The sequence below is a fragment of the Rhinatrema bivittatum genome, chromosome 13 (genome assembly GCF_901001135.1).
Source record: "Rhinatrema bivittatum chromosome 13, aRhiBiv1.1, whole genome shotgun sequence".
Classification (NCBI taxonomy): domain Eukaryota; kingdom Metazoa; phylum Chordata; class Amphibia; order Gymnophiona; family Rhinatrematidae; genus Rhinatrema; species Rhinatrema bivittatum.
This window is the reverse complement of record NC_042627.1, coordinates 38,473,772-38,497,920: the sequence shown is the minus strand read 5'-3', so window position 1 is coordinate 38,497,920 and position 24,149 is coordinate 38,473,772. Positions and strand designations below refer to the sequence as shown.

Here is a 24,149-nt window from a genome sequence, read left to right as displayed (position 1 = left end):
AGGCTCTGCTCAGTCTGTCCGCCATCACATTCTCCGTTCTGGCCATGTACAGGCCCTGAGCACCATCCCGTAGGCCAGTGTCGAGGACCAGATCTGGACCGCTTCCTGACATAGGAGGTGATCCCGAGCATTCCTGCTTGTTGACATACCACATGGCAACTTGGTTGTCGGTCTGGATCAGGACAATTTTGTTGGACAGCCGATCTCTGAAAGCCCATAGCGCATACCTGATCACCCGAAGCTCCAGGAAGTTGATTTGACAATGTTCCTGAGCAGACTACTGCCCCTGAGTGCCGAGCCCATCTACATGAGCTCCCCACCCATGGTAGATGCATCTATGGTTGGCATAATTTGAGTAGGTAAACTCCAAAAGGAAATCCCCCGTTCAGATTGGAAAGTAGACACCACCACGACAAAGAGTCCGGAGAGACAGGGTGACATGGATGCAATCCTGGAGGCTCTGACTGGCCTGATGCTACTGTGACCTTAGGGTCCATTGAGCTCTGTGTATGTGTAACTGTGCCAAAGGAGTTATATGGACTGTCGCAGCCATGTGACCCAACATCTCAGCACGTGCCAGGCAGACACCTTCTGGCTCTGTTGCATTTATATCACATGGTCGCCAGAGCGACGGCCCTCTGGCACGGCAGAAAGACCTCGGCTTGAGCCATGTCTAGCAGGGCTCCGATGGAAGTCCAATTGAGTTAACGGACTGAGATGGGACTTTGGGTAATTGAGAACGAACCCTAGTGACTCCAAACACCTGGATGGTCAAGTGCATGGATCGGATGGCCTCTGCCTGAGACATGCTTTTGACCAGCCAATTGTCAAGATTTATTTATTTATTTATTTATTTATAGTTTTTTATATACCGCCGCTCATCAAAGATATCACGTCGGTGATACGGGAAAACAATCACTCCCAGTCTGTGGAGGTACGCCGCCACCAGGGCCAGGCATTTTGTGAAGACTCGTGGGGCGGATGTGAGCCCGAAAGGCAACACCTGGTACTGGAAGTGCTGTTTTCCATCACAGATCGGATTTACTTCCTGTGACTAGGGAAGATCTCCATATGGGTGTATGCGTCCTTTAGGTCAAGGGGGCATAGCCAGTCCCCTTTTTGCAAGAGATGAATCAAGGTGCCCAGGGAAACCATCTTGAACCTACTGTCACATCAGCCATCCTTATCCAGACAGAAATGGGATGTGAATGTGTGGAGAGAACTCCCATGTTGCAGCTTGTTCAAGGCCGTCAGATCTAGGATGGGATGGAGTCCTCCAGTTCTCTTTGGAATCAGGAAGAACCTGGAGTAGAATCCCCGCCCTCTTTGCTCTAGTGGAATGAGCTTGACTGCCCTGGCTGTTAAGAGGGAGGAGAGCTCAGTTTGTGGCACCTCTTGATGCATTACCAGCCCCCAGAACTGGCACAGAGACATCCAATAGGTTTAATTAGTACCCCTGGCGGACTATGGATAAAATCCACTGGTCCGAGGTTACAAAGGACCACTGGTTCACAAATAACCACAGTCTGCCCCCAACTGGAGGATCCATCATCCCAGGTATGGGCAACTGGCTTATGATCCCTACGGCCCAATCAAAACCCCTTCCCTGGAGTTGACTGAGGAACCGGCTGGGGTTTGGGAGCTCTCTGCTGCCTGGAATGGATAGTACTTCCTCTGATGAAAGAGACTTCCTGGACCCTTGTCTCAATGTCCTCCTGGATGAGGAGGACAGGTCCGGAGTGCTGGTGGAGAGCTGGTGAAGGGTTTCATGTGGTCCCTGAGTTGGGCCACAGCATCCTTCACTCTATCTCAGAAGAGATTCTCTCCAGTGCATAGCACATCAGTGAGTTGTTCCTGCACCTCCGGCCTGAAGCCATGCCAGGCTGCGAGCAGAGTCCCACTGCAGAGACCCTCAATGCCGTTTCAAAAACATCGTAGATCGCACGGACCTCATGCTTTCCATGCTCCAAACCCTTGTGCACCAGAGACATGAGGGTGTCTTGCTGCTGTTGAGGCAGCTGCTCAGCCACCTCTTGCACCTGCTTCCAGATGTCCTGTGAGTATTGGCCTATGTAGAGCTGGTAGGCAGCAATGTGGGCAACAAGATAGGCAAAAGGTGTCCCAAAGTGCCAAAGAGCATCCAACGCTCTGTGGCCTTTCCCGGGGGTGCAAAGGAATGGGTCTAAGAGCGCTTGGCCCTCTTGAGGACAGATTTGATCACCACTGACTGGTGGGGAAGCTGACGCTTATCGAATCTGGCAGCCTTCTGGTAAATCCTGTCCGACTTCCTATTCACAGGAGGAACTGTGAGGGGTGTTCCCACATCTTCAGCAGCAACTCCGTAAGGATCTCATGTACCAGGACTGCCATGATCTCCTTAGGAGGCTCCACGAACTGAAGAACCTCAAGAATTTTGTGCCTGGTGTCTTTCTTCACTTAAAAGCTGGAACGGGATGGCTTATGACATCACCCTGACAAACCCTGCAAAGGTCAAGTCCTCAGGTGGGGACTGCCTTCACTCTTCTGGAGGAGAGAGGTCTGATGGGAATACTCTGAGGATGATTCCATCTGATCATCCCCCCAGGGATCATAGAGACCCTCATCCTCACTATATACCACAGGGGATGGAGCCCTAGGCGCAGGCACCAATGGAACTCTGGCCTCGGTGGAGCTTCCTCCTCCTCAGAACCAGCATTAGTAGGGGGAGGCCTCAGTGTCCCGCTGGGTACTGACTCCAGCTGAGTCGGTAAGGCAGTGATGAGCACACTGAGCTTCTCCAGAAGTAGTACAAACACGGACAGCTCTGGCTCTGCTGTCGTTGGTGCTGCGGAACCGAAGCCCTGCAATGCCCGCTCTATCGCTAGCTGGACTCGACGCTCCAGCTCCTCCTCAAAAGGTTGCCAATGCCAACGCAGACTGAGAGGAAGGAGGGATGGCCAGATCTTCCTCTGATCCATGAGGGGGATTGGCGACTGGCACCAGGACCAGCGAAGACCATCGTGGACCCCGGGCATCGATGAGGTTTGGAACTCCTTGCCACACGGTCACTTCGGCGGCATCGCAGCAAAAGCCGGTGTGTCCCCGTGCAGCGACAGTGATTGGCGCCAATGCTTCTTAGTCTTCCCACTATGCTCGGCCTGGTCTTTCCCTGGTGCCGAGGTCAAGGACGATGAACACGATGTTCTCGGCCAGAGGAGACTGACAACAGTCAGTCTTTGGCGCCCCTATCCACCGGCGACCTTGATGGAGCAGACAGTCCCGCCTATGTCGATAGGGTGGTGTCCATCAGTGCGGCTCAGAAGTCCGCCAATGCCTCAGACTTCTTCAGTCCAAAGAGGTTAACCATCTTGTCGAGTCGAAGTCAACGTCCCTTCGGGGTCATCTGGGCGCACAAGTGGCAACCACTGACATAATGTGATTCATCCAGGTAGAGCATACAAACCTCATGAGGATCGGTGATCGACACAGTCCTTGGGCACTGGGTGCATCAGAGGAAGCCAGATGTGGCCACGAAGGGGTGAAATAAACTGGAAAAAGTTCAGAACAATGGCGTCGGGTGTCAAGAACAGGCACTGAGGCACCACCGGGACGGGGGACGACAACCGCGAAAGGAAACTTACCCGAATGCCGAAAACCCTGACAGGACACTACAGGAAGGTACCAGAGGGACCCAGCGATGGACTTTTAAAAGAGAGACAGTGAAAAACCGCAAAAAAGGTTTTCCATGAGGCAAAAAGCTAGAATTTTAGAGCTCAATCCAACCGCAATGGTGCCAGCTCTGCGAAAAAAGAGAGACTGAAGAGGGACCCCGCATGAATACCTCGTATAAGGCATGCTCAGTGTGCCTAGTCAAAATTCTAGAAACTTTGACATAAGGTTTCCGCATCGGGCTCCATCTGATGATGTCACCCAGGGCTACCATCCTGCTTGTCCTTTGAGAATACAACAAATCAAAATAAAGTAAAAAAAAAAAATAAGTTAAAGAATAAATCGCAATAGAAGCTTCTGCTAGGCTATAATGTAACTTGTATTTCACAACTCATCCTAGTGACAAAGTTACTGATGCATAGCTCAGGAAAAACAAAAGCTGCTTATTACAGTAGCACTACTATTAACACTATCATAAAAGTATAAAATATTTTTAGGGCAAAATGAAAGGTGGGAATAAGGAATAGAAATAATAATAATAAAAAATGTACAGACCACAAACAGGTCTGTTGAAATTTTGAAGAATCGAAAAAAGTACACTTTCAGCAGGGCCGTCTGAGGATAAGGTGAACTGGGGCAATTGTTCCAGGTCCTTTACTTAAGTTTGAATCATGCAGGGCCTTGAATTCTCATCCAAACTTCAAAATGAAGCTGGAAGAGGCAGATGCAACTAAGATGCGCTGCTCTCCTTCTACCGGCAGGAGGAAGGGAAGGGGGGATGAGTTGGTTAAGGAAAGATCGCAGGGAATAGAGAAATACACTAGTATGTGTAGGGGATGAGGGAAGGGAGGGACCTCCCACAAGCTGGATTTGCCCCGGTGGGCCCCACCCTCCAGACTCTGTTGATCAGAAGCTTTATTTTTTGTAATTATATATAAGGGTTTGGCTTAAGTTCCTTTCTTCTAAAAATAACCAAAGTTCATAAATGCATTAATAATTTTAAACTTAAAAATAAATCTGAATGTTTAATTTTTTCCATGTTTGGTCAAGTTTGCAAAAGATGCTAATTCACAACAGGGCATATAAATCAGCAAGGTCTGTTGACTGAAGGTTTTAAACAAAAAATCTGAAGCTTAGAATGACTGAATAATTATTTTCTCTCAAATTACCTTTCTGTGTCACAGTTCTATTGCTTTTATTTATTTAACATTAATATGCCGCCAATCCATAACGATCCAGATTTACGTAACGATCTGAGGTTTCTCTCACCCAGAGGTATGTGATGTTGTCTCACTAACTGTACAAGGTCAGACGAGCCCCCTGCAGGAGAATGGAGAAACGTGCCATGCCCAATCCTGTCTGGAGGGAGACCAAGGAGAAGTCGCGTTTCTTCTTCTTGGTTTGGGATCTAAAAACAGGAGACACAACAGACAGGAAAGGAAACCACTGGTGCATCAAATTAAAATTTCCCACTCTCTCCACACCTTTAGGAAGCTTTTTAAAACACTTGCAAGTTAAGGCTTGCACTGTGGTTGTGGAGTGGGAGAGGCGGGTTGGGATATGGAGTAGGCAGGGAGAGGAAATAAGGAGGGTTATTGTAATCTGCTATTTCAGCAGACTCTTCCACGGAATCGTTAGTTTAAATTAGAAAGCCAGAACACAAGTCTGTGCCCTGTGATATATGAGAGAGAGTTCTCCAGCAACCGGCACATATCTGCCATGTACAGACCCAGCGTCGCATCTCCCTTCATGGAAAATATGCGACCGCCACCCAAATCCAAAAGAGACCCCAAGTAATTTCTTCCCTCCTCCCCCAAGGTGGAGGAGAAATACGAGATAGTACAATACTCTGTGAAAGCAGTAAAAGGACGGGACCCTCAAGAGTGAATCCCCAAGGATTTACAGAACTGAAATGTCAGATGATGGAGTGAACATAAAAGTATTGTGATAGATTTACTTTTAGCCCCCCCCCCCCCCTTACCGGTTTTCAACCAGAATCCTCTCCAATTCACTCTCTTCTTCTATATAGTGCGTGTAACAAACAGAGACTTCTCTTCTTGGTTTCTATGCAACTTTGAGACACAAAGCTAAGATGTTACCTCTGAAATATGCAGTGCCAGTTTAAGTCCCAATCGTCTGGCTTCAGTAAGAGGTTCCAAAAAGTCTTTTCCGTGTCCTACCTTAAGGTAAAAATGAAAGAAAAAAAAAAAGTGTACGATTACTAACTGAACTTTAGTTTGATGCCATGCTTGTCCAGCTATTAAGACTAGGGTTAATATAAATAAATAAATAGAGAAGCTAAATCAAAACTACGTTGGTATCTGTTTCTTTGAGCGGAATACCAAAATGTGGCCAATACATCCAGAACACTCTTAACCTACAGTCGCATTAAAGCACTTAATCAAAATCTATTAAACTACTAGTTCCAAAAACTGGTTTCCTCTTATCCTGCCTTTGGCTTCCAGCTGGCAATGTGTCACCATGGGCTTTGATTTAGAGCTCCCCAAGCTTTTTCCACAGTTTTGTTCTGTCTCTCTCTCCTCCATGTCTAGGCCACCCACTGCAACAACAGCTCTTTGCATGAGAGGCCTGGGCCTTGGTTCAAATTGGTACCCAGTATAAGTGTGCACTTGAGCCAATCAGTAGGTGTCGCTCTTCAAGAAGAGTGGAAACTCTGCCCCTGCCCCTCCTGCTGGCCTGAGCAGAGGAAGTCAGACCCGAGTCTCCTAGAAACTATCACTGGGCCATCGAGCTGGTCCCACTATTTAGTCAAATATTTAAATCCTCTAAACCTGGGCTGAAACAAGCTAGCCTCTTGAACTACCACATCCCCCTTTTGTTATGTTCATCCTGTCATTACTCCTTGCGTGCTGTTTAAGCTGTCTGGGGGATGGTCTGTCATGCCTGGTCTTCTCGCATCTTAGAGAACACCTTGAGAAAGTACGCTTAAAAGTGTGCTGTCTGAGAATCCGAGATGGCGTTCTGAAAAAAGGGTGCTTTGGGAGCTCTCTGCCACACACTTTTTTTCTTGCTATGGTGAAGCGGAGAGGTAGATCCCGGGCAGCACCGTCAGCTTTGCCTGAAGGTGCTCTCATGCGTCAGCACACTATAGCAGCTTCATAGAAACATAGAAATGACGGCAGAAGAAGACCAATCGGCCCATCCAGTCTGCCCAGCAAGCTTCACACATTTTTTTCTCATACTTATCTGTTTCTCTTAGCTCTTTGGTTCTATTTCCCTTCCACCCCCGCCATTAATGTAGAGAGCAGTGATGGAGCTGCATCCGAGTGAAATATCAAGCTTGATTAGTTAGGGGTAGTAGGGGTAGTAACCACCGCAATAAGCAAGCTACACCCATGCTTATTTGTTTTACCCAGACTGCATGAGCCAAGCTTCCTTGGCTCATGCAGATTTGGCAGCTCCTGGAAGTTCATCATTGAATGGAAGTTCTTGAGCCGACCTCCATGCCGATGCTGAAATATCTTTTCCGAGAGCAGCAGCGGCTCTTCCTCTCTTGTTTTCCTCAGGGACAGCAATGGAGGTGCACCATTACTTGCTTTGAAGCTGGCAGCAGCGTCCTTGTCTAGCACAGACAAGGACGCTGAAGGACCCTGCTCCGTGTCTTCCCCGGAGGGTCGTATTGGTGTGTGAAGCCATGCAGGATGATCTTATCCGAAGAGCAGCAGTAGATGTTAGCATCAAGATCTTTGGCGGATGTTACTGGTGTGGCGAGTCCTCCTGTAAGGGGTGAAATAGTTGTTCCCAACCAGGGTGTACACTCTCCTCTGCTGAAACCTAGCGTTGTGACTGGACTCCTTGTGGAACGCCTTTGCTAAATTAGAATCTTCAATTTAATCTCTAACTGCCTGAAAGGGGTGAAATAGTTGTTCCCAACTAGGGTGTACACTGTGTGAATCTAGCCAGCGATCCTTGGAAGTTTCTCAAGAAAAAATTGCTGCTTTAGAAAAACATTCAGATAATTTAGAGACGGTACAAACTGAATAGGATACAGTAAATTTGTCTACATAGAAGAAGCTGGAAAATCTGCAGAATGCTTCTACATATTTAAATAAACTAGTATTAAATTTTCCCCGATTGAGTTTATGTGCTCCTATCGATTCTTTAGAGTATTTGGTGAAGGTCTTATTAATTCCATCAGAAGCTCTTCCTCCTATTACAAAGGTTTGGTTTTTTTTTTTTGCTATCAGTAACAAGTGAAGGATGAAATGAAGTGCCTCAATTGTTAGAACATATTGCTACTCTAGATTTGTCTGCATATTTAGAAAGATCTGCTGAAATTGTGATTTCAACTAGAGGGACATATTTTGTTGCCTTCTCTCAGGATCGTGATGCCATCCTTAAATTTTATTTCAGGCCTAGAGCTGCTTTTTCCTTTGGACAAAAGATGTGGATTTTTCCTGATCTTTCTAGGGTGACACAGGCTCATAGAAAGAAATTTCAGGCATTGCGTCAGCAAGTTATTGCTCTTGGGGCTTCGTGTGTTATCTGTTTTCCTTGTAAATGTTTATTACAGTTTGATAATGTCAAGTATATTTTTATTTAACCTGATTCTAAGAAACCACCGCAAGGAATTTAGATGGTCCCGTCTGCAATGCAGTTAACCTGCATTCCTTCTTGCTGCAAGATTTCTAATTTAATTTTTCTTTATTATATGTTCTAGTTTGGGACTTATGGATCCCCCTTTATTTGTGGACTTTAATATTAGTGCTATGTAAAAATATTATCTTTATTCCTTGTTACCTTTTTATTTTTCTCATTAGGACTGATTGCTGCAACAAGAGCTTCTTGTATTGTTAATTTGAAAATTAATAAATATAAAGTAAAAAAAAAAAAATGCATGCTGTCTTCTGTACCATGCTTTTAGGCTGCCTATCTGCTCTTTCACCACTTTAAACGCTGCTGCAAAATGTGCGTTATAAAAAAAAAAAATTAAGGAATGCGGGGGCTATCCTGAACCATTCCTAGCACTACTGCCAGAGGCCACTGAAAAACCTGCCTACCCAAGTTCTGTGTCCTGCAGAGACAGTCACGAGTTTCCACCTTACTTAAATATTTCTTCACACTAAAATAAATACCCGGGCAGAGAAGTTATGAATAAAAATGAGTCAAAACAGAAGAATAAGCTGAACCCAACCAGGGTTCTAAAGCTCCTGAGAATCGCTATGCACTTGCCCAGGGAGGCTGAGTTTTATCATTTTCTGTGCTACAGATTGACACCCCCACCCCCCCCCCCCAAGAAACCAAAAATGAACTTACAGTGGGGTCTCCGCTAAGGTCCAGGCCAACCACTGCCTCGCCACGGGAAAGGAAGAATTCCTCTGCAAGTTTAACGGTGGATTTGGCTACCACGGGACCCCCTCTTCTATCTATTGACAATAAGAATCTGAAATAAAGATGAGCAGTGTACAAGCGCTGTATGCATAAAGGCAGGTGCGCTTACAAGCATATAATTTCATTCACAATCTTCCTGGAGAGCAGCGGGGATAACAAAAGGGATTTTTAGAAAGACAAAGTAAATAAGAACAACCGAGAGGTGCAGCACAACCAACAATGCAGGGACAGGCAGGCAGAGAAGCTAATTGGGCACCAAGAGAAGACAATACTACAAAGCAATAGATGTAGGGAAAGACCTGCAAACCAAGAGTCATATCCGGAACGGTCCAACAGAGAGGGGTGGAGGGGGAGGCCACGGCCCTTTGAGGTGAGATTTAGTGGGGGCAGAGGGTGAGATTTGAGAATGGATGGAGCTCTCGGAATAAGGTGTGGCAGGAGTAAAATCACAAGAGACTGGGGGACGCAGAGCCAGCTTTAATTTGTGGGTTCCCATAGCTAATGGAAGAGCATTCCCCCCGCCCCCCGACAGCCTGCCCCCATTCTCAGCATTCCCTCCCTCATCTCACCTGGGAGGGTCCCCTATTGTCCTCTATATGGGCACCAGCCCGACGAGAACAGCAACGTTAGGAAAGAAAATCCAGCAGAGACAGACACGGGGTGGGGCCACCACAGGGCCTCTGAGCAAGCCAGGACTGGAAGGCTTAAGTGCTGAAGCTGCTGCTGCTGTTGGGCCAGCAGCGGCAAGATGGCGGCAGGCCTGGGACAAATGTGAAAATAAGGACTGAGATATGGGGTAAGAGCTCTAAAGATGAGTGCCAGGAGCTTGAATAACACTTATAAAGAAATAAGGAGAAAATGGAGAGACTGCGGGGCAGGGAGGGGAAGCAGGAGCAGGGTGTTGCAAGAAATATAATTCTGGATATTCTGTTTATTGAAAGCTTCTGATACTCAGTTACATAAGATAGAACAAGAAGTGTAGCATATTAGAGGGGGATGATGTTAGTGTTTGTGCTGCTGACTAGGTTGTATATTTTTATATGCCACAATAGGTCTTTCCTGGCACAGGAAAAGGCCACAGCACCCACAAAAGGGCGGTTACAGAAAAAGTGGCGGCTGCTGTGTGACTCACTCCTGGGACTACATTTACTGCTGTAATGAAACCTTTAAAAACTAAATTAAAAAAAAAAAAAAAGAGAGTCTACCATCTCTTGGTCCTTAGCAGCCTCCTCTCTGATTTCTGAAGGAAGACGTTGGGCGGAACTCACAAGAAGCAGCTGAAGGGCTCAAAGGATAGGTAAAGATGGGCAATGTAAAAGATGGGCAACAGAGATAATACTGGCATTACATTAATTTTCTGCGTTTCCACCCAGAGTTACCATATGAACGTTGCAGCTAGGATGCGCTGGGTAGGCTGCACTATTTATTTGTACCAACGTTTATTGCTTCACTTTGTATCCAGAAAAAGTGTTCTCCTGCTTATTTTATACATCAAGTGAATCTCATGGACAGAGAGAGGCATGTGCTGGCATTTATTACCCTGGTCAAAGAAGATGAGGGTCAGTGACAAAGCCAGGGGGCCTGAGGGGTCATGAACAGACAGTAAAATGCACGGACCAGAGAGGTCTACTGCTACTAGAAATTTTAGTGTGCCTGTTTCAGGATTTTTAGGGGCTTTTGTTTTCAGTGATACTTAAATAAAAATAAAGGATGCAATAGACAAATTGTTAAATCAGTGAAACGTTGCTGGGGAACTCATGCTCTGGTACTAGATAATTAAATAGAACAGTCAGAAAAATTTCAAGCTATAGAATCTATAATCTCTGCATAATCCCAACAAAAGAATCATTCTATCTTATACCCAGGTCACACAACTAACTTCATAACTTCAGCTGTTACATAATTTTTTTGAAAAGCCATCTCAAAAGTTAATTTTGGATGAAAAACCTAATGTATAATAATCTTTTCTAAAAGGCAGTGCCATTTCTGTTAAGGCCATGTTTCCGCTTTTTATCTTTTGACTTCTTTTTCCACTCCTCTTTCAAAGTCCCTCCCCAGATGGCAGGCCTGGCACCTCCTCCCAGGGGCAGCCCTCCGGCATTCACTGTAGGTCTGTGTTTAGTTTGTGCAGCACTGTGACAGGGTAGAGATCCTTTATTAAGGTTTTAATAAGGTGATACCCATACAACACGATTTACACACAAATCTGGTTTCTTATTTCCATTTCACAGTCTATTGTATAGGAAGGAGAGATCAGAAAAAGTCAGGCAGGTAGAAAGGTGAACGAGAAGAGAACCATAAGCAGCCAGAGCAGCAGGCACGTCCATTCTGTTCAGAATCACTGAAGAAAGGGGGGGGGGGGGGAAATCAGGATTATTATGGATTACAGCCGTTTTGGGCCCTGCATGTCGAAGCTGGTCTTAACTTCCTCACTATTTTGACAAAATCAAAAAAAGATTTTTACGCATCCAAGATTCACAACCTGGTCTTTGACGCTAAAGCCCTCTTCACCTATGTCTCCAGCCTCACTCTAACCATACCGCGAGAAATCCCCGGCAACATGGCTCAGTCCAAAGCCGAAGAACTCGCTCAGTTTTTCCAAAATAAAATTTCCAATCTCCTAACACAACTGCCTCCCGACACAGCAGCCCTCCAGACATATCAACAACCTGCACACAAAAATGCCAGCTTAAACACCTTTGAACCTGTAGCCTCCACTGAGACACAAGCCATCCTGAGAAAAATGAAACCTTCATCTCATCCTGCAAACCACATCCCCTCCAAATTACTTCTATCTATTCCAGACACAATAGCCTCATCTTTGACAAATATCATCAACTGCTCTCTAGCCCAAGGAATCTGCCCTGATGACCTCAAAATGGCCTCAATCTCACCGCTCTTAAAGAAACCTAACCTTGACCCGAAGGAACCCAACAACTTCCGCCCCATAGCTAACCTCCCATTCATCGCCAAGATCATGGAAAAACTAGTGAACTCTCAACTCTCAGATTTCATCGAAGACAACAATCTTCTCTTCACCCCACAACACGGCTTCAGAAAAAATCGAGGCACAGAATCCCTCCTCTCCTCGTTGACAGATTATATCTTAATGGGCCTTGACAAAGGAAACTCATTCCTATTGACCCTGTTAGACCTCTCAGCAGCGTTCGACACGGTCAACCACGCCATCCTCCTAAACCAACTCTCGTCTATAGGAATCAGCGGCACCATCCTATCCTGGTTCAAAACGTTTCTCAATAACAGAGGTTACAAAGTTAAAATCCAAAACAAGGAATCCTCTAGATTTGACTCTGTCATAGGAGTCCCTCAAGGTTCTTCATTATCTCCGACCCTATTTAATATCTATCTTCTTCCTCTCTGCCAACTCCTCACCAACCTCAATCTAAAGTACCTCCTTTATGCAGACGATATCCAAATCATCATCCCCATCAAAGATACATACTCTGAAACTCTTGACTACTGGGAATCATGCCACCTGAAAATCAAACAACTACTAAACAACCTACACCTCATCTTAAACTCTTCTAAGACAGAAATCCTTCTCATTTCTCCGGAAACCAACATCTCCAACACTACTCTTCCCACCAACCTACCTACCACACAAGTTCGAGACTTAGGAGTGATAATAGACAACCGGCTAAACTTCAAGGCCCATATCAACAAAACAACCAAAGACTGCTTCTATAAACTCCAGGTTCTGAAGAGGATAAGACCTCTTTTCCATGCCCAAGACTTCAGAACGATCATCCAAGCAATCATTTTTGCAAAATTAGACTACTGCAATTCCCTATTGCTAGGTCTGCCCTCTTCCTACTCCAAACCACTACAAATGGTTCAAAATTCAGCAGCTCGATTACTAACAGGCGCAAGAAAGAGAGACCACATATCCCCCATTCTGAAAGAGTTACATTGGCTACCCGTACACTTCCGTATCATGTACAAAGCCATTTGTGTCATCTTCAAAACTATTCATCAACGCATCTCCCTCGATCTACAAATCCCCCTCCAAGCATACAACTCGACAAGACCTACCAGAAATGTCTACCGAGGCGCCCTCAAAGTTCCCCCTGCGAAAATGACCAAACACATCACTCTAAGAGATCGTGCCACCTCCACTGCTGGCCCTTCTCTGTGGAATTCCATTCCCACAGATCTCAGACTGGAACCCTGCCTCTTAACTTTTAGGAAAGGACTTAAGACTTGGTTATTCAAGCAAGCTTTCCCAGACACAATCTAATATCACGTTATAGATACAAACCAAGGACTTCAAATATTCAGCCATTAATCATGCCATTTTTACATAGCATTTAATTTATTTGTATACCGTTCAACCGTTTATTCTTTCCTATCTCTTCCTTCTTATCCAAGTTCTGCTACCCTTGTTATTTGTAACTGCTCCTTCGATCACCACAGTTCTAGTTGTTGTATTTAATGCACTCCCGTTCCATGTAAACCAGCAAGATATGTGCTCATGATTGCCGGTATATAAAAAACCATAAATAAATAAATAAATAAATAAATTCTCTCATAACATCTACTAACACATTCCACATCTTATCTGCAGCTGGGGGAAAACTGCATGCGGATAATCCAGGCCAGGGTTTGCACTGCTCGTGTTTGCATAGCAAAAAAATCGTGGATAGGAACGTTACACCAGGAAGCAGGATTCTCCCTGCCACAGCCATGGGCATAACCGGAGAGAACTTGAAAATCCTGGCCTGCAAACTAAAGGAGCAGCTGAGGTCCTGAACGAGCTAGAGACCCTACACTGTGAGTAGCTGGAGGGCGGCTGTATTTTGTCTTCCTGCGTGTTGCTGCCAAGAGGAGGCTTTTTGGTCGGTACAGCCACAAGAAACCTACTGAACTGGGTCAGACCGCCCTTGCACCCATCCCAGGCTTCCATAGACATGGATGTGCCCCGTCAGTACCACAGAAATAAAAAAGTCACGTGAACTGCGCATGCTCGATATATTTGTACCTTACATCTATATCCAAGCCTTCTTCTTTGCATTTGGCTATACCTTCAAGCACAGCTTCCACGTACATCCTTTTAGTCATGCCTGCAAAGCACAGCAGTAAATACAGATCGTGAGATGCACTGACAGCCGTGGGTTAGAGCACCTCTTTAATACAATGCATTCATTAAAAGCCATTATGTGTTGTACCTGTTTTCTCTTCCCTAGGGGTACTCCTTAATTCCAAATACTTAACCCCATCAGCAGCAAACTCCTTAATAACATCTTTGGTTACCTGACAAAACAGCACCTTGTTAATAAAAAAGAGAAAGTGAAATGTGTGCTACTATGACTGTGTCTCTTAACAGTTATTAGAGGATCCGTTTTTGTGTTGACCTTTGGTAATTGAGCCGAAAATCATAAAGCAAAGCAGGAGCTGTCGTAGGGGTGTAAGACAAACCTGCAAAGCATACGGGCTCCTACTAAGCCAGGGCTTCCCAATGTGACCTCATTTTAACACTTCAAAACTTCACATGACCCCAGACGGCCAAAACAAAAATTAGCAGGGACTAATCCCTCTCCAACAATCACTCCACTCTCACCCTCCTCGCATGCCAGCTCATCCTCTCTCTCAATCTCCACCCCTTCCAGAAGAGCCCTCTCTTAACCTCCCTCCCTTCCAGCTGATCCCCCAGCTCCTCACCCAATTCCCCTCTCGCATCCCAGCTTCACTTCCTCCCCTCCAACCCTTCCCTCACATCTCCCAACTGATCCTCTCTTACTCCCCAGCTCCTCTTATAATCTATCATTCCCTCTCTCTCACACTCCACAGCCAATCCTCTCTCCACCCCCACCCCTCTGACGCCTGTCAGCTGATCCAACCCTCAAATCCCTCCTGCATTTGATCGTTCCCATCAAATAGCCCCTCCTCCAAACATTCCCCTAGCCAGGGACAGCAGCAACATTTTCATTTGGGCCCCAACCACTGGTAAATGACAACTGGTGAAAAGGGAGAGCACGCCTTTTCCCTCTTCGGCGAGAAGAGGAGCGGTGATCATCTCCACTGGCGTGTGCAGACTCGGTCTTCTGCTCCCTCACCTCATACCTGGCTCCGAGCCGGCCGGTGATCTGCACACAGCAGTGGCATTAGTAATGAACGTTAGCGTGGAGCTTCTGATTCAGTGCAAGGTCGCAGGCCCCGAAGCGGCTCTGATCCCTCTTTGTGACGTACTTCTGTTTATTGCAAAAAACGATGCCAGGGTGGAGTCACTGCAGGGCCTGCGAGTGCTGATTTCCATTATTAATGCTGGTGCCTGAAAAGCACTGCCATTTGAAGCACTTGTGACCCCAGCTGGAGTTATGACCCACAGTTTGAGAAGGGCTATACTAAACCATATTAAGTCCTTTGAGTGTTTATTAAAAAGAAAAAAAAATGTGACTCATGACAGCATTCACTAAAACAGCTCTTAGTTTTGTAAGATGTACTTTGATTCAAATAAATTTCACCCATCTAATTCAAAAATGAAATTTCAGATCTATCAGCTAAAATTTGTAACCTATCATTAAAATCATCCATTGTACTTAAACTGGAGGGTGGCCAATATAACCCCAATATTTAAAAAGTGCTCCAGGGTGATCTGGGAAACTATAGACCAGTGGGCCTGACCTTCAGTGCCGGGAAAAATAGTGGAAACTATTCTAAATATCAAAATCACAGAGCATACAGAAATAATTGGTATAATGGAACAGTCAGCATGGATTTACCCAAGGGAAGTCTTGCCTCACAAATCTGCTTCATTTTTTATGAAGGGGTTAATAAACATGTGGATAAAGGTGAACCAGAAGATATAGGGGTAGATTTTAAAAGCCCTGCGCGCGTAAATCCTTCCGGATTTACACGCGCGGGGCACTTGCGCGCCGGCGCACCTATTTTGCATAGGTCGCCGGTGCGCGTAAAGCCCTGGGACGCGCGTAAGTCCCGGGGCTTCGTAAAAGGGGCGGGAGGGGGCGCGTCCAAAGACCGGGGGCGTGTTCTGGGGCGGGCCGGGAGGGCGGTCCCAAGTCCCCCGGCACTGCGGCCTGTGCCGGGGGCTGACAAGGCGGCGCGCACAAGTTACGCCTGCTTGAAGCAGGCGTATCTTGTACAACAAAGGTAGGGGGTGGGGATTTAGGTAGGGCTGGGGGGTGGGTTTTAAAATCTGGCTTACTTTTGTTCGTGCTCGCGTATTTTTTTTAAGATCTACCCCATAGTGTATTTGGATTTTCAGAAGGCGTTTGACAAAGTCCCTCATGAGAGGCTTCTAAGAAAACTAAAAAGTCATGGGATAGGAGGTGATGTCCTTTGGTGGATTGCAAACAGGTTAAAAGACAGGAAACAGAGAGCAGGATTAAATGCTCCGTTTTCTCAGTGGAAAAGGGTAAACAGTGGAATGCCTCAGGGATCTGTACTTGGACCGGTGCTTTTCAATATATTTATAAATGATCTGGAAAGGAATACAATGAGTGAGGTAATCAAATTTGCACATGATACAAAATTATTCAGAGTAGTTAAATCACAAGCGGATTGTGATAAATTGCAGGAGGACCTTGTGAGACTGGAAGATTAGGCATCCAAATGGCAGATGCAGTTTAATGTGGACAAGTGTAAGGTGATGCATATAGGGAAAAATAACCCATGCTACAGTTACACAATGTTAGGTTCCATATTAGGTGCTACCACCCAGGAAAAAGAACTAGGCGTCATAGTGGATAATACATTGAAATTGTCGGCTCAGTGTGCTGCCGCAATCAAAAAAGAAAACAGAATATAAGGAATTATTAGGAAGGGAATGGTGAATAAAACGGAAAATGTCATAATACCTCTGTAGCGCTCCATGGTGAGACCGCACCTTGAATACTGTGTACAATTCTGTTCGCTACATCTCAAAAAAAAATATAGTTGTGATGGAGAAGGTACAGAGAAGGGTGGCCAAAATGATAAAGGAGATGGAACAGCTCACATATGAGGAAAGGCTGAAGAGGAGAAGAGACAGCTAAGGGGGGATATGATAGAGGTGTTTATAATCATGAGAGGTCTAGAACGGATAAATGCGAACCATTTATTTACTCTTTCAGATAATAGAAGGACTAGGGGATACTCCATGAAGTTAGCATTTAAAACTAATCAGAGAAAATTATTTTTCACTCAACGCACAAATGAGCTCTGGAATTTGTTGCTAGAGGATGTGTTTAGTGCGGTTAGTGTAGCTGAGTTTAAAAAAAGGTTTGGATAAGTTCTTGGAGGAGAAATCCATTAACTGCTATTAATCAAGCTGCCTTAGGGAATAGCCACTGCTATTACTGGCATCAGTAGCATGGGATCTAAGTGTTTGGGTATTTGCCAGATACTTGTAGCTTGGATTGGCCACTGTTGGAAACAGGAAGCAGGGCTTGATGGACCCTTGGTCTGACCCAGTATGGTAATTTCTTATGTTCTTAATTATCAGACATGACAAGTATGATTTATGAGGATTTAAAGACAATAGTAACTTTTTTTCTTTCCTTTCCCTATGATGCAGTTATTTTAAAATAAGTAGAAAACTAAATTTTTTAAGAGGTACAATTTACCAAGAATATATCTTCAGGACTCGTGGTAATCTGATGAATAATCTGAAACATCTGAAAGCATCTGTAAGAAAAATTGAGGTAAAGGACAAGACCGTGAACAAAGCGCAAAGATTGCAAATTAAGTCATCATTTCTAGTCTCTTTGGGATTTAATCAGATACAAATCTTTTTGCTTTATTATTCTATCATTTGAAACTTGTACATTTATAGGTCACAAAACTTTAGCGCACAACAAAACCAGCAAGTAGGGTCATCTAAACCCAATAAAATGCTAAATAAGAGACAACTTGAATTAAGCAAGCAAAGACCAGAAGGAAAGGAAAGACGAGGAGCTAGGAGACACGTTTTACACCTTAACAGTGAACAGTTAAGCAAGCTCTTCAGTGGTAAAAATTACATTTTCCAGGCTGACACATTTGGGGATGCTTCTGCATAGCTGTTTGGTGGCCTTCAAGCAAGCACAGTGATTAGAAATCACTTGCAGCATAGTCAAATATGTTAGGAAATGTTGGACAATTCATTCAGAAATGGACATCATTGTTGAGATTACTTACCTGATAATCTCCTTTTCCTTAGTGTATGCAGATGGACTCAAAACAAGTGGGTATAGTGTGCTCGTGCTAGCAGTTGGAGACAGATCTGACTTCAGCATGGGTACATATACCCCCACAGGAAGTGTAGCAAATCAGTAATCTTCCTTGCAAAAGCTTTTATGGATATATGTGTGACTGACCGATCGATTAAAGGAACAGGATTATCCTGACCAATTGATGGTAGCTGGAGACTGCCAGTGTACTCAGCCGGAAGGCGTCAACACCCGGCAGGGTGGATGCCCTATATAAGAAAACGTGGCTTACCGTGAGTCGGCAAATCCCCATGTATACCGGCAGCCGGGCGGGATGCTGAGTCCATCTGCATACACTAAGGAAAAGGAGATTATCAGGTAAGTAATCTCAACATTTCCTAGCGTGTAGCAGATGGACTCAAAACAAGTGGGATGTACAAAAGCTACTCCCGGACTGGGCGGGAGGCTGCCCAAGGACCGTGTAGGATTGCCCTTGCAAATGCTGTGTCCTCCCTGGCCTGGACGTCCAGATGGTAGAATCTGGAGAAGGTATGGAGGGAGGACCACGTCGCCGCTTTACATATCTCTGCAGGCGACAGCAGCTTAGTTTCTGCCCAAGAGGCCGATTGCGCTCTGGTAGAATAAGCCTTGACCTGTAGAGGCGGTGGTTTTCCTGCCTCTACGTAGGCTGCCTTGATAACTTCTTTAAGATCATGAGAGGTCTTGAACGAGTCTTGAACGAGTCTTGAACGAGTAGATGTGACTCGGTTATTTACACTTTCGAATAATAGAAGGACTAGGGGGCATTCCATGAAGTTAGCAAGTAGCACATTTAAGACTAATCGGAGAAAATTCTTTTTCACTCAACGCACAATAAATCTCTGGAATTTGTTGCCAGAGGATGTGGTTAGTGCAGTTAGTGTAGCTGGGTTCAAAAAAGGTTTGGATAAGTTCTTGGAAGAGAAGTCCATTAACTGCTATAAATCAAGTTTACTTAGGGAATAGTCACTGCTATTAATTGCATCAGTAGCATGGGATCTTCTAGGTGTTTGGGTAATTGCCAGGTTCTTGTGGCCTGGTTTGGCCTCTGTTGGAAACAGGATGCTGGGCTTGATGGACCCTTGGTCTGACCCAGCATGGCAATTTCTTATGTTCTTATGTTCTTAATCCAGCAGGCGATGGTTGGCCGTGAGGCCGCTTCCCCTTGCTTCTTCCCGCTGTGCAGGACGAACAGGTGGTCCGTCTTTCGTTCTGCTTCTGACATTTCCAGGTATCTGGACAGCAGTCTGCCGATGTCGAGATGGCGTAGCATTCGACCTTCTTCTGACTTCTTCAAACCTTCCGTGGTAGGCAAGGATATGGTTTGGTTGAGGTGAAAGTGTGAGACCACTTTGGGTAAAAAGGATGGAACTGTACGAAGATGGATAGCCTCTGGAGTGATTCTGAGAAAGGGATCACGGCAGGATAGTGCTTGTAGCTCTGAGAAGCAGCGTGCTGAACACACAGCCAGCAAGAACACCATCTTCAAGGTTAACAAACGGAGAGACAGGCCTCGAAGGGGCCTGAAGGCTGATCCCGCTAAAAATTCCAATACTAGGTTGAGGTTCAACAAGGGCAGTGGCCACTTCAGTGGCGGGCGAATGTGTTTGACTCCTTTCAGGAAACGTGAAACGTCTGGGTGTTTGGCAATGGTGTTGCCGTCACTCCTGGGGCCGTAGCAAGACAGCGCTGCTACCTGAACCTTGATGTAGATGAGGGACAGACCCTTCTGATGTCCATCTTGTAGGAAGTCCAAAATGATAGGAATCTTAGCGGCACGTCAATTGGTGCTGTGAGAGTCGCACCAGGCTTCAAAAACTCTCCAGATCCTGATATATGTCAGTGATGTGGAGAACTTGCGTGCTCAGAGAAGTGTATCTATTACCGGCTCCGAGTATCCTCTTTTCTTCAGTCTAGCCCTCTCAATGGCCAGACCGTAAGAGAGAATTGAGCTGGATCCTCGTGGAGGATGGGGCCTTGCCGTAGCAGGTCCCTATATGGAGGCAGAGGTAGAGGGTTCCCTGCCAGTAGTCTTCTCATGTCTGCGTACCAGGGTCTTCTTGGCCAGTCCGGGACCACTAGAAGAACCAGGCCTCGGTGCCGCTGAATCTTGTGTACAATGGCGCCCAGCAGGGGCCATGGAGGAAAGGCATATAGCAGGATCCCCTGAGGCCACGGCTGTACCAGGGCATCGATCCCCTGGGCTCGAGGATCCCGCCGGCGGCTGAAATATCTGGGAACTTGAGCATTGGACCTGTCCGCTAATAGGTCCATGGCTGGCGTCCCCCACAATTATCTGAAAAGCTGTGGGTGACAGCTGCCATTCCCCCGGGTTTAGGCTTTCTCTGCTGAGGAAGTCTGCCGTGGTGTTGTCCTTCCCGGCGATGTGGATGGCGGAGATGTCCTGGAGATTTGCTTCTGCCCAAATCATCAGGGGAGTTATCTCTAGGGACACTTGTTGGCTTCTGGTTCCGCCGTGTCGGTTGATGTATGCCACCGTGGTGGCGTTGTCTGACATCACTCTGACCGCTCTGTTGCGAAGTCTGTGGGCAAATCGCAGGCACGCTAGCCTGACTGCCCGTGCCTCTAGTCGGTTGATGTTCCACCTTGACTCTTCCCTGGTCCACCGCCCTTGGGCGGTGAGCTCCTCGCGGTGTGCTCCCCATCTGTTCAGGCTGGCATCTGTGGTGAGCAGGATCCAGGTTGGGGAGGACATTCTTGACCCCCGGCTCATGTGGCCGGGCTGCAACCACCACCGTAGCTGATACCGCACTCTGGCCGGTAGAGGTAGGTGTATGGTGTAGTTCTGTGATCGTGGGCTCCATCGAGATAGAAGGGCGCGTTGCAATGGTCTCATATGAGCCCGCGCCCATGGCACCACCTCCAGAGTGGATGCCATGAGGCCGAGGACCTGTAGGTAATCCCCACGCTGTGGGCCGGCTGGCGCTCAGCAGAACCTGCAGATGACTCTGGAGTTTTGACTCTCTCTTGGAGGTCAGGCTGACCTTGTCTTCTTGGGTGTCGAATTGGACCCCTAGGTATTCCAGCGACTGGGACGGCTGTAGGGAGCTCTTGTTTATGTTGACTACCCATCCGAGGCTTTCCAGAAGAGATATAACTCTGTTGGTTGCCCGGTGGCTCTCCTCCGGTGACTTTGCCCTGATCAGCCAATCGTCCAGGTAGGGATGGACGAGAATTCCTTCCTTCCTGAGTGCCGCCGCCACTACTACTATGACTTTGGTAAAGATCCGCGGCGCGGTGGCTAACCCAAAGGGTAGAGCTCGGAACTGGAAGTGCTGATTCAGGACTTTGAAGCGTAAATAGCGCTGGTGATCCCGATGGATTGGGATATGTAAATAGGCTTCCGACAGATCTAGGGAGGTGAGAAACTCCCCTGGCTGTACTGAATTCTTGACAGACCGTAGAGTTTCCATGCGAAAGCTGGGGACCCGTAGGTGTCGGTTGACTGACTTGAGGTCCAGGACGGGCCTGAAAGTGCCCTCCTTCTTGGGTACTATGAAATAAATGGAATAATGCCCAGAATTTCTCTCTCCTGCAGGTACTGGGATTATGGCTTTTAGGGCCAGAAGCCTCTGAAAGGTCACTTCTAGTGCCGCGTTCTTGAGCGGTGAACAAGGAGATTCCACAAACTTGTTCGGCGGAAGCCGAAGGAACTCCAGGTAATATCCTTCTTGGATGATGGCGAGGACCCACTGGTCCGAAGTGATCTCGACCCACCTGCGGTAGAAGAGGGTTAGCCTGCCCCCTATGGCTGCTACCCCCGGATGGGTCGGCTGATTGTCATTGTGGGGTGTGGCCGGGGCCAGAACCCGAGCCGGTTCTCTTCTTGTTGTGCTTAGTCCGAAAGGGCTGGTTCCTTGCCTGGAAACGAGGTGCTCGATAGCGAGTCCTGTAAGGTTTGAAGCGCTGAGAATTTCTACCTCTGGATGGTCTAGAAAACGAACGCTGGCTCCTCCTCGACCTGTCTTCTGGTAGACGGGGTAATGGAGAGGCACCCCATTTAGTAGCCCAGTTCTCGAGATCGTTGCCGAACAGTAGGGAACCCTTAAAGGGCATTCTTGCGAGTCGTGTCTTGGAGGACAAGTCGGCCGCCCAATTACGTAGCCAAAGCTGTCTCCTGGCTACCACTGAGGAGGACACTCCCTTGGCTGCCGTACGGACGAGGTCGGAAGCTGCGTCAGTGAGAAATGCGAGAGCTGATTCCATGTCTTCTCCCTGGGTGTTGTTTCTCGCTTGTGATAAACAGGAACGCGTCACCACGGTGCAGCAGGTCGCGATTCGTAGGGACATGGCTGCTACCTCAAAAGCTTGTTTCAGAATGGTGTCCATGCGTCGGTCATGCGTATCCTTGAGGGCCGCTCCCCCCTCAATTGGAATGGTGGTGTGCTTCACTATTGCATTAACTATGGCGTCTACCTTGGGGCACGCCAGCAGCTCCTTGGACGCCGGATCCAGAGGGTACATGCCTGCCAAAGCCCGACCCCCTTTGAATGAGGCCTCCGGTGCCTTCCATTCCAGATCGATTAGCTGCTGTGCTGCTTGTAGGAGGGGAAAATGGTGAGCCGTTTGGCGCAGGCCCTCTAACAGGGGGTTCATTTTAGGGTCCCCTGGGGTGTCCTGGCCCGGAATGGCCAGTTCCGATAGGCATTGTGAGACCAGGCCAGAAAGATCCTCTTTCCGAAAGAAGCACCTCATGGTCCGATGTGGTTCTATCTCCGAGGGAAGTTCACCCTCCTCGGGGGGCTCCTCATTTTCCTCGGAGCAATCCGAATCCCCATAATCGAGGCTGTTGGGTGGCGAGTGGCCGCGCCTAGGTCTCGAGGGTCAAGGGGCCGGATCAACCGGGACAGAAAGACCCATGCGAGGAGCAGACTGCATCTGGACAAAGGCGTGAATCCCCTTGAATAATTCCACCCAGGAAAGCGAAGCCGGATCTGGCTGTAGGGGCACCAGGTCTCTCGGGTTTCCTGGCTGCTCGCCGCGGCCTACTAAGTCCGGTGTGCTCCCTGAGGAACCGCTGGGCTGGAACCGGTCCTGTCCTGGAACTCCCATGGCCTCCTCACATTGGGCACACAGTGAGTCTGCTTCCTCGCTCTGTGTGGCTCTAAGGTTGCATGCTGAGCAGAGGCTTAGAGCTTTCATGCCTGATTCTGGAAGTGCCGGCTCTGCGGACGCATGGGCTCTCTTATGCTCCATTCGCCTGAAATTCGGTGTCGCCCAATGACGTGCGCCTAACAAGTGCGCTTAACAGCATGCGCCTAGAACGTGCGCCTTATAAATGTGCGCTTAGTCAATGTGCGCCTATCGCGTGCGCTAACAACGTGCGCCTATCGTGTGCGCTTAGCAACGTGCGCTTAGTTGGCGAAGGTGAATAGGCAGGCAAAATGGCGACCTCCTTGGCGAGCTGCCTCGTAGGCAGGCCCAGTTAGTCCACACTTCCTCGGAGACCCAGTAAAGATGTACGCCTTACCTTGTCTTCGGCGCTTCCCAGCTGCGACCCGGGCGGTCTCCGGCTGCGGGGGGAGAGGGTGAGTACCTTCACCGCCGCGCATAAGGAAGTGCACCCGCTGCCTCTAGGCCGCGCCCGAACTCGTCTCGCTCGGGGGCCAAGTCCACGCTGGGACCGAGGCTGCCTCTAGGCCGCGCCCGAACTCGTCTCGCTCGGGGGCCAAGCCGCGCCCGAGCCCTTCTCACTCGGGGGCTAGGTCCCTGCCGCGAACCGGCCACCGGACCGAGGCTCTTACCTCCGAGGGACCACGGAAGTCAGCTCGGGAAACTCAACTGGGTGAGTGACCACCTGGTATCACCACAGGAGTGCGGGGCTCGTCTTCAGTAGGTTTCTTCTATGAATTTAGTCGTTAGAATTTGGAAACACGCTCAGCGAGCATGAGGTAGCTCCAAACTGCTTTGGAGACGGAAATTACTGATTTGCTACACTTCCTG

General features: G+C 47.4%; 1 protein-coding gene across 4 annotated transcripts in view; it reads right to left on the bottom strand.

Moving 5' to 3' along the window:
* Nucleotides 1-24,149, bottom strand: part of ADAL (adenosine deaminase like) — a 60,544-nt gene that overhangs the window by 26,765 nt on the left and 9,630 nt on the right. For 2 of the 4 annotated variants that reach the window (XM_029574849.1, XM_029574851.1), the window contains exons 3-8: nt 17,583-17,643; nt 14,187-14,286; nt 14,000-14,081; nt 8,926-9,052; nt 5,748-5,828; nt 4,918-5,056 (exon numbers count right to left, since the gene is read on the bottom strand). In XM_029574849.1, the coding sequence (XP_029430709.1) occupies nt 4,918-5,056; nt 5,748-5,828; nt 8,926-9,052; nt 14,000-14,081; nt 14,187-14,286; nt 17,583-17,643 (590 nt within the window). Of the gene's footprint in view, nt 1-4,817; nt 5,057-5,747; nt 5,829-8,925; nt 9,053-13,999; nt 14,082-14,186; nt 14,287-17,582; nt 17,644-24,149 lie in introns of all 4 variants that reach the window. The other 2 variants (XM_029574852.1, XM_029574850.1) reach the window with 2 other exon arrangements.